Below are 15734 nucleotides of genomic sequence, written 5' to 3'. Positions count from 1 at the left end.
TGTTGTTGGTATTTTAATTGGGATTACATTGAATCTGTAAATTGTTTTGGGAAATATTGTCATTTTAACAATATTAATTCTTCCAATCCATGAGCATGGAATATCTTTCCATTTTTTTGTGACCTCCTTTATCAGAGTTTTATAGTTTTCCTCGTACAGATCTTTCATTTCTTTAGATTGATTCCTAGTTATTTTACATTTTTTTGTAGCTATTATAAATGGGGTTGCCTTCTTGATTTCCTTTTCAGGTTGTTTGCTGCTGGCATATACAAATGCCATTGATTTTTTTATGTTGATTTTGTACCCTGCAACTTAACTGAACTTCTTTATCAACATAAGTTTTTGATAGAGTATTTAGGATTTTCCAGGTATAAGATCATGTCGTCTGTGAACACAAATTAATAAACATGATATATTATATTAACATAATCAAGAATGAAAGCCATATTATTTCAATGCTGAAAAAGCATTTGATAAAATTCAACATCTCTAGGCTGGGCGTGGTGGCTCATGCCTGTAATCCCAGCACTTTGGGAGGCCAAGGCGGGAGGATCACGAGGTCAGGAGATCGAGACCATCCTGGCCAACATGCTGAAAACCCGTCTCTACTAAAAATACAAAAATTAGCTGGGCATGGTGGTGCGTGCCTGTAATCCCAGCTACTGAGGAGGCTGACTCAGGAGAATCTCTTGAACCAGGGAGGTGGAGGTTGTAGTGAGCCAAGATTGCACCACTGTTCTCCAGCCTGGTGACAGAGCAAGACTCTGTCTCAAAAAATAAATAAATAAATAAATAAATAAATAAATAAATAAATAAATAATTCAACATCTTTTTATGATAAAAATCCTTATCAACATGTATATAGAATGAATATACCTCAAAATAATCAAGGCCATATACGACAAGCCCACAGCTAACATTGTACTGAACAGAAAATTTAAAGGCCTTTTCTCTAAGGACTAGAACAAGACAAGGATGCCCACTTTTACCACTTTCATTTAATGTAATTCTGGAAGTCCTGGTCTCAGCAATTAGGCAAGAGAAAGAAATAAAGGGCATCCAAGTTAGAAAGAAAGAGAGATCACTTTTTACTGTGATGCACAATTTACTGGAGAGTTAAACTCCTCATATGGAGATGATTAGTGTCAGTTGACATCTTACATGGATACTTGCAACACTTGAGCTCACTGCAATAACCCGCTACAAAATTATTACAGTAGCACAGTACATACTACAGTTCGTTCTATGCAGTTTTGATTTAATACTTCATCTTCACATTTGTTTATATTTCTCTGGACTGGAAATGGCACCATGTATGGTCTATAAGGGTTTGGTACATTTTGATACATTTTAACTTTGTATAACAGATTTGTATATATATTATGGTAGTAAGTGATAAAATAGGCTAGGATCTACACGTTTTATGTATTAATGACATACCTAACTTTTTCTTACTTTTTGATGATTCTAGGCCAGACGGATTGTGAGTTTTTTGAGATTGTCTCAAAATCTTCAAAAATGTTTTCAATATATTTATTTTTAAAAATCCACTTGTAAGTACATCCGTGTAATGGAATCCTGTGTTATGCAATGGTCAACTGTACTTACTTTAACAATCTTGTTTTGGTATATCATAGAGTGGCTTATAGCTTGTAATTAGCAGTGCTCTGGAACCAGGATGTCTGGGTTCAAAAATGGTTTCTGCTACTTACAAGCTATGGGACCTTGGCAAGTTCTTTGTGCCTCCATTTCTCCATCTATGAAATGGGAATTATTAAAGTATCTACCTTTTAAGTGTTTGATTTAGTTTTGAGAGTTGAGTTAGTAAGTGGAAAACAATTAGAATAGAACCTAGCACACGGTAAGTGCTAAATAATTATCAGATGCAATGCATCTCAATCTTCTCAGGAGGGACAATTCTCTAATATGTGAAGATGTATTAGCATTTGAGAAATATCTAAAAGTCATTTGGAATAAAATCTGGTTTCAAAAAAGTGAGGAAGAGTTTAGCAGTTTTTGTTGAAATCATGTAAGCTAAGACTCATTTTCTCATTTAGTTTATTATAATATATGAACAAGTTTATAGTCTTTTAGAATAATAGTATTTTTTAGAGATTATAGATACAAAATAATTAAATTACATTATGGTTATGCCTCATTCCTGATAAAACATAGGTAATATCTGTATCCTTTGCTACTAATTTATTAAAACAGCACAGAGAACATTGATCCCTTCATCCTTATCCTTAATGGAATCTACCAAATGAAATCTGTGAAAGATGTTTCTGGTTTCAACAAAGAAATATTTTCTCTCTTATTGTTAAATAATTCTTTAATTCCCAGTCTCTCAGCTGAGACTGCTATTAAAATTAAATTCACCATTAATCATGCAACTGTCAAAATTAAAATACATGTTTAAGGCAAAATTTACACTCAATTCTGAAATGTTTGTAATCACATTCATTACAAAAATGTACTGTGTAATTTAGCACAGGTGATTCATGATGCAAAGTCCTTCATATTTTTGCATCTTATTAAATCTAAACTTAAATATAAGAAATTTGAAAATCTCTAATACATTTTACTAGACTTCAATGGAAAAATAAAATTTGATATTTTAAACTTTCCTCTTATGCCAATCTGAAGACATATTTATTTATCTCTTTTAAAATATATATTTTGCAAACATGGATACTGGACTCTTTATGTGCCCGGGCACTGTTCCAAGATCTTCACAATATTAACTCAATTTTTCCTTAAAAACTCCCTTAGAGCATCAGTATCATTACTATCCATGTATGACAGATGAGAAATTGTCCAAAGTCTCTGACAAGTAAGGGTTGAGCTGTGACACAAATCTAGACAATATAAACAGTATTTTGATCAAAGTATTTAAGAGGGATTATTTCACTCAAAGAAAATGTCTCCCTCCCTGTTATTTCTTAAACCTTTGAAACCTGGGTCTCTTAACTTTATCAAGAATTTAATTTTAACATAATTTGTCAGGTCAAGAAGCCCACATGCAACATTTATTTTCCAAACCATTAGGTCTGGAAAGATCATCTTCAAGCATGTGGAGGGGTGGGGAGCTGGGGGATGTGGAGGAGGTAAAAACCCAGCAAACACAGTGAACGTCTGTACCACATTGCTAAAGAATGAGGTCCTGAGAGCTGGAGGGCACTGGGTAGGGGCCTGCTCTGCTTTGAAGAATGAAGTCATGCTCAATGTTTTAAACTCATCAGTCCTGCCTATAAAAGGGTGTGGGTGAAAAAGAAAAAAAGACAAATTAGCATCATTTTCAAAAGAAGTTAAATATGTCAGGTGGTAAAGTGTCCTAATTCTGTCTTCAGGGAACATATATCAAACCAGCCTGTAGTTAGTTCTGCAATCAGTGAAACCATCTGCAAGGAATACTCCATCCCCCATTCTTGTTCCTACAACACGTGCCTATTGAAGGAAATGTCACAGTTAGTCAAATGCATGTGGAAATTTTCTCAGCATTACCTAATAGAAACATTGGGCTGACCTTTCTTTGAACAAAAAACAATTTGTTATAGCCTGCTGAAAGAAAGCACACCAATGGCTTTAACTAATGAGGACAATATAAATAGTCCAAATGATATACTGTTCAGTTTCTCTGGGTTTTCAGGAGCACCATTGCCTACATCTCATAACCACTTTGTGAGTCTGCAAGAAGAAAGCGAGGGCTAGTAGCCCTTTATGGATATTTATTTCTAAGGCAAATATTAGATTCGGTGGCAATTTGCTTTGAGAAATATAACAATTGCTGATTCAGATGGTGCTAATACAGATCATTGAAAAAGCACACGATTCCCAAATGTTATATTGTTAAATAGACACCAATTTCCTTATCATTAAAACTACAAATGAAACAATGTGTATAAATGGTGCAGTTGCTGGAACAAAGCAGGTCCTCAATAAACTGAATTATAATCATGTATATTTTATGCCAGAAATGAAACTATCCTTATTATGTGTGTCACTGCTAGTAATATTCTGCTTCAGATTGTGAGTTACTAGGATAGGAATTTTTACCTGAGACTTTTCATACCTTTGACATTGTATACAGCATTGAGCATATATATGTACATTATTTCTTGAGATGAAGAGTCAGAAGTTTCATCAGATATTCTAAGGGGCACATTGCCTCCTCCAAAATGTTAAGAACCACTGGCCCATTTGAAATGAATGAACCATTTGAAATGAAAGAACCACTGGCCCAAATGAAAAGATTTCATTTGCTTTAACTTATATTATATAGAACCAAACTTGGTTGTTTGATAAAGCCAAAAATATCTTTAAAAAAATAATAAATTGGTCAGGCACTGTGGCTCATGCCTGTAATCCCAGCACTTTGGGAGGCCGAAGTGGGAAGATCACAAGGTCAGGAGTTTGAGACCAGCCTGGCCAACATGGTGAACCCCCGTTTCTACTACAATTACAAACATTAGCCAGGTGTGGTGGCAGGGGCCTGTCATCCCAGCTACTTGAGAGGCTGAAGCAGGAGAATTGCTTGACCCCAGGAGGTGGAGGTTGCAGTGGGCCAAGACTGTGCCATTGCACTCCAGCCTGGGTGACAGAGTGAAACTCCATCTCAAATAATAATAATAATAATAATGTTTTAGACTTGGTTTGGCTGTGGGAAAAGGACTTATAAAAATGCCCAACCTGAGGCTGCAGAGAAAAGGAAATACTTATCCTGTTGGTGGGAGTGTAAATTAGCTCAGCCACTGTGGAAGACAGTTTGGAGATTTCTTAAAGACGTTAAAACGAAATTACCAATTGACCCAACAATACCATTTTTAGGCATATATCCAAAAGAAAAATCATTCTACCAAAGACACATGCAGTTGTATGTTCATCGCAGTGCTATTCACAATAGCAAAGACATGGAATCAACCTAGATTCCAATCTACAGTGAAATGGATAAAGAATATGTGGTACATATACACCATGTGGAATACTACACAGCCATAAAAAAGAATGAAATCATGTCCTTTGCAGCAACACGGGTGTAGCTGGAGGCTATCATCCTAAGGGAATTGATGCAGGAACAAAAAACCAAATACCACATATTCTCACTTATAAGTGGGAGCTAAACACTGGGCACACATGGACATGAAGATGGCAATGATAGACAATACTAGATGGAGGAGAAAGGGAGGGAGGTAAGGGTTGAAAAACTACCTCTTTGGTACTATGCTCACTACCTGGGTGGTGGGTTCAACTGTACCCCAAACCTCAGTATCACACAACATACTCATGTAAGAAACCTGCACAGGTACCCCCTGAATCTAATATAAAAGCTGAAATTATGAAAACAAAATGCCTAACCTTGTACCTAAGATTTCTTCTCTCACCACCATCCTCACTATGCTGGTATATACCTTTGCTTGAGTTAGTTTGGCTTGTAAAATGGGGAAGGAAGTGTAGAAAGAGAGATAAAAGATAAAATTTTGGAGCAATTAAAAGCCCATAAAGACATGGGCATCAGGGACTGGCATTATCAAAAAGAGGTTCCCTCTACTTGTCTTTTAGCCACAACCTCTTTCAAAGTTTCAAATGTCACATTGGAAATCCAGCTACTCAAGCAGAATATTTTAGGAAAAAAAAACTCTCAGGGTTCCTTTCTATTTCTATGTCCAGTTCAGAAATCAGAAGACAAATTCTTAGAATGTCAAAACATAAACTTGAAGCAACAATGATGGAATATTGAAGAAGGCGGTACTTAGAGAAACTTCTCTGGATGCTGTCAGAAGCTAGGAAGACCCAATTCTCCTGCACATTGTATTGGCCCTGCTGTGCTGCTAGGTAGCAAAAGTTTGCTTCTTTTAGCAGAGGGAGCAGATGTGAGTTGGAGAAACATGCAAAACAAATGTGCTGAGCAAAAGTTTTTATTTAAATGATAATCTATCAATCATAAGTGGCATGACCTCATGAGGTGACTGTTTAACATGACTCTTTTTCATCAACACAAAAGGTAATTTATATAAGTGCTGAAACAGATCATGATTGAAAGAATATGCCACTCTGATCTTTGCTTGCTTTATAAGAAAACTGAATGTTAAACAAAACCTCCCAAGCCTTGGATGTACGCAAATGCTTCCTGGCCACTGGGGAGGTCTATGCACTCAGAACGTCTCTGTGCACCTGCTGCTCATGAAAATAACATTTTGCTTCCCTAGGTGCTTTGTGGGCTCTTGGTAAATGATAGTAAAGGATGGCTCACTGGTAAAGGATGGCTCAGTCCATGGACAAATAATCTGAAATACCTGCAAATGTTATGCATTTAAATCAAGGGCACTTAACAAGACTTGAAAGGATGCCAACAGCCCAGGTCATTTGATATTGAAGTAGGTGCCACTGCTAAAGATCTCTTAGAGTGAAATGGAAGAATAGAACCAACTTCTCTATTAGGCACAGCAGCCACAGTGCATACAGCAGGTGAAATTTTTAGGGGCCCCCAAATTTTTATTTTCTTTAAAAGCAGAAAAAAAAAGACTTTTCAGTCAGAGAAGATAGTCTACATCTGTAATATAAATATATTTGTCTTTATATCAACACTATTGTAAAATGTAATATTTATTTATTTATTTATCAGAACAAAGGGTCTACAAAGGCAAAAGTGACTAGGTCCCACAAATGTCAGGAATACAATCTATGGAGCAGCCCAGTTCACTCAATCTCATTTCTAACTCCCAACCAGTTCTTACCTCTGTTCCCCAATTCCCAACAAGTTCTTCCTGTCTGGCATCTTCCATACTATCTGCTCCTATTTCTTTAGTTGCTCTCTTTCTTTCTTCCTAGATCTGAAGTCAGCAAGACCCATATTCAAACTCCACCTTTACTAATGATCTATCTCATAGAAAGGGTTGACAAGATTTCTAACCTTTCTAAAGCCTTAGTTTCTCCGTATGTTAAAAAATAAGAGGAGGATTAAAAATCACCTATATTCAAGGTTGGGGTAAACATTAAATAAGGCAAGAAGGTAAAGTGCCTAACATAATACCTGGCACATAACAAAAGTTCTAGAAATGCTGCATTGCTGCTACACTTATTACCTTGGCTGCTGCGGTTGCTGCTATTGTATTCCCCTGTAGCACATAGCATATTTCTCAGAACAAAGTGTATGGCAGGTACTTAATAAGCCTTACTAGTTGAGAGCATTTCACTATAGCACATATTGTATTGTTAAAAAATTAAATCATATTCCTGTGGTAAGCTGAAGTAGGCAAGGTAACTAATAACCATTAAAATCGGTATTTAATTGTCAGTACAACTTTGGAAACTCATAGGTTTTTATTAAATGATTATTGATAAATGCACTCCCTATTCTCTTATTATGGATATTTGCTATTAGATACCTATCACTTCAGCTATTTTATAATAGCCTCTATGGTGTTGGAAGGGTACAAAAAATAAATGAGTTCTAAAACATTTCAAAATATCATAACTGAAGTCATTCACACATCATTTAATATCTCAGAAACTAGATGGCTAATTGATTTTTTAAAAATAAGTCATGAAACGCCAGTTTCAAATGTGTAGCTAAATGCTAGATAATTTTTTAAATATGATTTTCTCCTTTCTTGGTATGATCTGTTTTTAAATGAAAGCTGTTTCAAACAGATCTGTGAAAAGTAGTCTCCAGGCTTCTCCTGTATATAACCTTTCTGTAGCTTTTATTTATGACTCTATTCTGGTGCAACATTTTGAGGGCAAAATGAATATGACACCATAGATCATCTGTACAAATCAACTTGTGTGAATATTATATTGTTCTCCATGTCAAAAGTTTTTGATTTGGAAAGGGATATTAAAAGAAATGTTCCCCTATGTGTATAGAAATTTTCTTATAACATAAGTATAGTTTATTAATTCCTAAACATGACATATTCTAGCCGCAATAAGTATATTAATTTCTAAATCTGTCTTCCTAACAGCAAAACATTATACTGTTTATGGGTAAATCAAAATGAAATAACAGACTTATTATATTATATGATGTTTTATGTTTTATTAACAATCTTTTCTGTAATTGAATGCACGTTTCTGATTGTAATAATTACATTGGACAGAAAAGAAGGCAGATTGACGAATAGAATAAAGAGCTGTCAGAATAGTACCACTGTGTGCAGAAATGATTTAAAATACAAAGATGAAAGATAAGAATGATTCTCCAACATACAACATTGAAGGATTACTCACAAATTATTCACACTCCTAGTAAACATATAGGACAGCAGAAAACCAGAAACCCACTTGTCTAAACCAGTGATTCTCAATCACGGTTGACTTTGTCCCTCAAGAGACATTTGGCAATGTCTGAAGACACTTTTGGCTGACACGTCTTGGGGAGAGGAGTTGCTACAGGAATCTAGCGGATAGAGGCCAAGAGTGCTGCCAAACATCCCACAATAAAGAGAATAACTTTTCTGGAACAAAGAAATATCCAGCTTCAAATGTCAATAGTGCTGCGATTGAGAAACTCTACTCCCAATCTGGTTATATGTTATGTAAATTAACTCTTTCTCCTTTACTGGTAATAACTAAACTAAGAGCTAATTAAACTAAGATCTGTCTCTGGGACACTCATATACAAATTCTAATTAGCATAAGAATAATTAAAATATAGACATTAAATAAACTCAAATAGTTCATTATGGCTAAGTAGGTACTTAACAATGTTTGATAAAATGTCTATTAATAAATTAATCAAATTATCTTACTAGTTATCAAAATGTTGTTGAAATTGATTTTTTAATTGACTGGTATGCTTTATCTTTGCTTACTCTGCCATGTTAGTCTTTTGGCAAAACGGTAACATGCAGAGTCGATGCTCTGAAGGTAAGAATAGGGAAAGGAGAAATTAGGAGGCTTGATTAATCTTAAATTGGTTTCTTCTTCTTTGGTTATTTGGAAGTGGATAGTCTTTTAAGTGTGTTGTAGCTTGAATGTCCCCAAAATTCATGTGTTGAAATTTAATCCCCATTGTGATGGCATTAAGATTTTTAGGATGTGATTAAATCATGAGAGTTCCACTCTCATAAATGGATTAGTGCCTTATAAAAATGCTGAAGGGAACTACTTTAGACCCTTTTGCTGCCCTTTGCATCTTTCCCCATTTGAGGACATAGAATTTTCCCTTTTTGCTCATTTCCCCCTTCCACCATGTGAGGATGCATCACGAAGAACCTCACTAGACACCAAAGGCCAGTGCTTTGATTTTGGACTTCCCAGACGCCACGACTAAAGGAAATAAATTTCTGTTCTTTATAAGCTACCTAGTCTCAAGTATTTTGTTAGAGCAACACAAATAGATTAACAGAATGTTTATTTAAAATTTAATAATGGGGTTCTCATTAGGCCAAAATCTAATTTGAAATGTAGGGAGAAATTATAATTTTCCCTTTGATCTATAAATAAAATTTAATAAAAGTTTAGTTCATTTTCCTTTAGATTTGCCTGAATAGGCTTTGGGGATTCAAATGGAACAGCTTATCATTTAAACTGCAATAGTTTGACTCTAGATTTCAACCCTACAAATATTGTGAGGACACTGTGGTTGTTGACAGAAAACAAAACAAAACAAAACAAAAAAAGGACAGCTTGGAGAACTAAAAATTTGTAAGTCTCATGATGTATATCTGCTTAGCTATTAATTTGAAACCTAACGACACTAATGAGATGACATATAAAAGAGAAATAATAGAAAAGTCTATGGGTTAGAATTTTAAGTGGAATCTATGGTGAGAACATTTTACCCCTGCTGTTGACTTCCCCCAGCTCATGAAGCCACTTGTGCCTAGTAAAGTATCTAAAGCAGTCCACATTATTTATGCCACATTTTTCTGTTCACTCATTTGACACTTTCTAAAAAGTACTAGTGCTTATCAGATAGTTTTCCATGTTATAAAATATAGTACTTACTGTGGGACCACACATAAACTTTAAATTAAGACCTTGTGGAAATGATTCTTATAAATTACCAACATACTTTTCTGCAATCATTTGTAGGATTCATCCCACAAGAATTTTCTAATATTTTTCTTGATAATATACTAACATTTTTCTGACATAATCTATTCTTTTTTTTGGTATTATTATACTTTAAGTTCTAGGGTACAGGTAATGGCATGATAATTAACTCATTTCTGATCAATACAACATTGGAGAAACATGTCATGGAAGAAAGGAATATATAACTTTCCCATCAATCTTTTTTCTTAATTTATTGAGGTATAATTTATATGCAGTATACAAAATTTTATATATATACACACAAATACACATGCATATTTTATATATTATATAATTTTAAACAGTAGATTGCAAAAATCTTAAGTGCACAATTAAATTTTTATCTACATAACACCTAGTTATATATGTAACCACCACCCAGATTAAAATATAGGACATTTGCCCAAAAAGTTCTCTCATGCTTAGTGGTACCCATACCTTCTAGGTAACTGCTATTCTGACTTCTATAAACATAGATTAGTTTTGCTTACTCTTGAACTTCATGTAAGTGAAATACAGTATTTCTTTATATATCTGGCTTCTTTTAAATTTTTTTAATTGTTGTGGATACCTAATAGTTGTACATATTTATGGAATACGTGTGATATTTTGATACAAGTATACAATGTGTAATGATCAAATCAGAGTAATTGGGATATCTATCACCTCAAGTATTTGTCATTTCTTTGTGTTAGGAACATTCCAATTCCACTCTTTTAGTTGTTGTGAAATATACCATGAATTACTGCTAACTACAGTTGCCCTGTTATACTATTGAACATTAGACCTTATTCCTTCTATTTGTGTTTTTTTGTGCCCATTAACATCTGCTCTTCATCCCGCCCTCTCCACTGCCCTACTCAGCCTATGGTTAAGCAGCATTCTATTCTTTATCTCCATGATATCCACTTGTCTTTAGCTCCCACATATGACTGAGAACATGCGATATTTGTCTTTTTGTTCCTGACTTATTTCACTTAATATAATATTCTCCAGTTTTATCCATGCAGTTACAAATGATAGGATTTCATTTTTTATGGCTGAGTAATACACCATTGTATATACGTACCACATTTTCTTTATCCATTCATCCATTGATGGACACTTAAGTTGACTCCATATCTTGGCTATTGTGAATAATGCTGCAACAAACACGGGAATGCAGTTTTCTCTTCAATATACTGATTTCCCTTATTTTGGAAATATACTCAGCAGTGGGATTGCTGGATTATACAGTAGTTGTATTTTTAGTTTTTTGAGAAACCTCGATACTGTTCTCCATAGTAGCTGTACTAATTTATTTTCCCCCCAACAGAGTACAAGGGTTCCCTTTTCTCCACATCCTTGCTAGCATTCATTATTGATGTCTGGCTTGTTTTTCTGAATGCAAGGTTTTGAAGATTCTTTCATATTTGTGTGTATCCATACTTCATTTATTTTTAATGTCCCAATAGTATAATATTGGATTTTTTTCCTTTCTTACTGAATTATTTTCAGCTTTTAGCTACCATGAATAAAACCAATATGAATATTTTGTGTATGTGTGTCTTTTCATGGGCACATGACTTCCTTTATCTTAGGTGTATAGCTAGAAGGACTGCTGAGTCATTTATATATATTTAGCTTTGGTGGATATTGCCAAAGTTCTCCAAAGTGGTCAAACATTTCACACTTCTCCCAGCAATGTATGAAAAAAAAAATGCTCCACCAAAAAGGGTAAGAATATTTAGTTTAGAAATAATTATACACACATAAACATACACAAATATACAAAAGCATACCTCCCTCTAAGTTTTTGTTTATTTTTTAAAACATTTTTGGTGTGGCTATATTATTTGTCCTTCAATTCAGAAGCAGGTTGAGACAGCAATCCAAATAAAGCAAATTGAAAGGTCAAAACCTGAGAGGAACATATTTTAAAGTCTTCTCCATAGTGTAGACCAGTGTGTCCTCAAATCTGTCCCACAAAAAAATATTAATAGCTATTCCATTAAAACCATATCAGATAAGTTTGGAAATGAAGCACACTATATATTTTCCATACTATAAATGAATCACTATTTAAATTAGTATATTAGAGGTTCAGAGAAGTCCTATAGTAAAGACATCTACTTAACTTTGTTTAGCTTATTGTTTCACCAACCAGTGGGTTTATTTGACCATGGAACTCTATTCTACTCTTTGTTAAGTATGCTTATTAATATCTTGGAGAATAACATCTTTGTGTTTCTTTGAATGAATCTTCAGACCAATGTGAAACTCCATTTGATTTAGTGGTAAGTCCTAAATTAGTGATCACTTTTCTTTAAAAAATAAAAGCTATACCAACCCCTGAGATTTTTAAAGCTCTTGGAAACAGGTAAGACAGTGGCGGGGTGATTACTGTGTCTGACTGTTACATTGATAAAAACAACATGGTAACCGTACTATCTGTCAAGGCCCAGTCAGCAATACCCTTCTTTTACTAACCATCTATTCTTCGAAGCTCCCAGTAACATTTAATTTGACATGATATATTTGCAAGTGTACTTTCTGAGTGAATTAGCAGATATGTGATAAAAATACCAATTACTACTTCCCTGGAATCACCTGTAGCAAGGCGTATATGACATGAGGAAACATACAAAGTTATACATAGGATCCTTAAAAGAGCAAAAATAGGGAGAAACCATAGAACAAAGGTGTTAGGGTAACATTCACCCTTCTCCAAAATGAACAAGGTTACAAAATGGTATGTGCTGGTTACAAAATGGTATGTGCTGCTCACAAGAGAAACTACAGCCGTGCGAAATGATTACTGTATGAGAAGTGAATGTGAAATACAACTATCCCAAGCAAATTTAGTTTCATTTATCCAGTACTCCATCTGTAAAATAGTTTCATAAATTTTCCTCTTAGTCTTTGAAGTAAATTCTACTAAATCTAGCTTAAAATTTCAAAAGTAGACCCAGGGACAAATCCAAGAAAAATAGCCCAATTCAAAAGGAAAATGTGAAACCGATTTCACAACTAAGTGTGAGTACTCAGACATGTATTTTGAACATTAACCACAATAAGTCCACGGAACACAATGAGCACAGGCAGTAGCCATCACACTAAAATTACTCACAACGAGGTGCCTTAGATACCTGGCTGGGATTCTCACTCTTTTGAAATGAGACCAGTTTCAATTTCAAAGCATACAATTTCTTGTAATAATTTTCATTTGGCATTTTTCACCCGGGTTAACAGATCGTTTCCAATTCAACCCAAGTGCAAATGTAAACTTCACTTACCTGCACAAAACCACATGCTGTGAAGGCCTCAAACAAGGGCAGACTTGGGCGGTCTTCTCTATAGATGGTGAGTTTGTACGTGATCAGGGTCTCACCATGTGCTGGAGATTCATCCACCACAAATATTGAGATTTTGTTCATTCCTAAGCCCAGAGGGTAGCTGGCAAACCTGGAGAGAAAGAGGGAGAGAGAAAGAGAGAGAATATGAATAGGGGAAATTTATTCAGCCCAAACTGATTCATATATCAATATTTACTAAATGCCTATTTGAATAAATAACAGGAAAGGTCTATACAATTTCATAAGAAACCTAAAATATGAAAATAAATAAATATCTCTTTCACGGTACTTTACTATGCCAAGAGTGTTCTTTCAGGACAACTTATATCTTCCATAAATTAAAGCAAAGGAAACTAATATTTATTAGCCACCTGCCAGGGTCACACATTATCTCATTTAATACAACTAGGATTGTTCCCATTTTAAATATAGAGACCATGACCTAGAACTAGTAAACACATCATTCAAAGTCACATAGAAGAGTCAGGGAACCCGGGTTGTCCTGACTTCAATCCTTTCTACTAGACTTGGCTCTCAAGGGTTCCAAGTACATTTCTTTCCCTACAGCATGGAACCATGAGTATCTTCTTTGCTATGGACACAGCACAGAATAAGGTTCTATCTTCTGTTTAAAATTATGAACAAAAGAGTTGCTGACTTTTAAAAGAATCAACAGGAAAAAAAAGCCAGTGAGGTTGGGAAAGTTCGTGGTACTGTGTCCACAAATTGTGCACCAATTGGTTTAAGCAATCAATTTTTGAATATTCAAAAACTTGACATATTCAGCAATGTTAAAACATGAAGACAACAATAAGTGAGATTTTTTCCTTAATGGATCTTCTCTATATTTCATATAACAAGATCCTTTCTTGTTAAAATATTGTTACAAAGATGAGCTGCAAAGGTTGCCAATCTTTTTTAAAAAACATGAGAAGGCGAAAGTTCACACCCTGGCAATCTTTCCACTGATCTTACGAATCAGCTTTTCTGAACCACTTTCAAAGTTTACATCAAATGTCTGCTTCCCAGTAGGGTGTCTCAACACAGCCCCAGTCAACATCCTCATACCTTGGCCCTGCCTGCTCGTACAGGTGCACCTTGCACTGACACTTAGGAGTCTCCACTCCAATTGTCACTGTTACCACATCAAATGGGACTTCAGAGTAATAATCTTTGATCTTTGGATTAAAGTCGGGATTTAGTTCCAAACGCGGATGTGTGAAGATCTGCTTGATATGACATGGTGTGTTTTTATCTGCTAAAAAAACAAAAACAATGACAAAGACAACTGTGAAGTGGGTAAATATCTTTAAATAATAGATGAATAGGTTTTTCTTTTTCTGTTTCCTTTGAACAATTTCAATGATCCCTGCTGACTTTCCAATCAGTACCCTGATCATACATGATTTGTGGCTGCAGCTGGCTTTTCAATTCATCAGATTTTGTAGAATTTGCCTCATATAACAGCTGTTGACTTTAGTTGGTGTTATATAGATGGCATTTCTGCTCAGTCCTTGAAATTTTAAAGGCACAGAAGGTGGGAAAATGTCTCTCCTGTGGATTGATAACATTTTGTGATATTTACTGCATATATCAAGCCACTGTGTAAGTGGGAGTGATGGCTCTGTGGGATGGTGGCAGAAGGGGACCAGCAAGGAATGAGGAAAATTTCTTAATGTGGAGTGTCATTGAAATGCCATTTGATTGATATAGTATCTTATAGGCAGCATGAGGCAAAGACTGCAAGCTCCAGTATTATACAAAACAGACACAAAAACAAGGGCATCCTGAAACTGCTCCTTCTCAGGCCACCTTACTTGGGAAAGTACCATAAAGTATAAGAAGGAAATACTATACTCTGCTCCATCCTGTCACAGAACCTAGAATATTACTACATACCATTGATTCTGAGTCATTAAAAAAATCTTTCTCTTTGTTAGCCCAATTGTTTACAGCTTTATTTCAGTGACAAAAAGAAGAAAAATAGCTTTATAGGCACATACACCAGCTACTGTTACATTATATTCAATGTTAATGTTTAGAATAAACAAATTACCCAAAAGCTTAACAAAATGTTTTTCAAAGAAATATCAAGGAGTATTTCATTCTTTCAATACTTTCCAATTGTCAACAAAATATCAACAAAGATAAACATAGAAAATTCTACAAAAATCAGTAACATGAAAGTGTCTTGGTGTTTCCCTACATAAAATGTTCAGTGACATTTAACATGGCAACAAAAAAGATAACACAGAATTTGCTACAGGAAGCTATAAAACTGAACTTAGAGAAAGGAGATTATTTTATTAACTGTTGTGTTTATTAACTGTATCCTCTGTTTTTACATAGCTATAATAT

The 15734-nt window shown here is 34.8% G+C and overlaps 1 protein-coding gene across 18 annotated transcripts in view; it reads right to left on the bottom strand.

Moving 5' to 3' along the window:
- The window catches only part of CPED1 (cadherin like and PC-esterase domain containing 1), a 310448-nt gene that overhangs the window by 144493 nt on the left and 150221 nt on the right, over window positions 1–15734 (bottom strand). For 12 of the 18 annotated variants that reach the window (XM_005550620.5, XM_065542507.2, XM_045388505.3 and 9 more), the window contains 2 exons: window positions 14445–14634; window positions 13317–13485 (listed from right to left, as the gene is read on the bottom strand). In XM_005550620.5, coding sequence (XP_005550677.3) covers window positions 13317–13485; window positions 14445–14634 — 359 coding nt within the window. Of the gene's footprint in view, window positions 1–2052; window positions 3448–13316; window positions 13486–14444; window positions 14635–15734 lie in introns of those variants that run through there. The other 6 variants (XM_074035873.1, XM_074035879.1, XM_074035872.1 and 3 more) reach the window with 3 other exon arrangements.

The sequence above is a fragment of the Macaca fascicularis genome, chromosome 3 (assembly GCF_037993035.2).
Source record: "Macaca fascicularis isolate 582-1 chromosome 3, T2T-MFA8v1.1".
NCBI lineage: Eukaryota > Metazoa > Chordata > Mammalia > Primates > Cercopithecidae > Macaca > Macaca fascicularis.
This window is presented reverse-complemented; position numbering and strand designations above follow the sequence as displayed.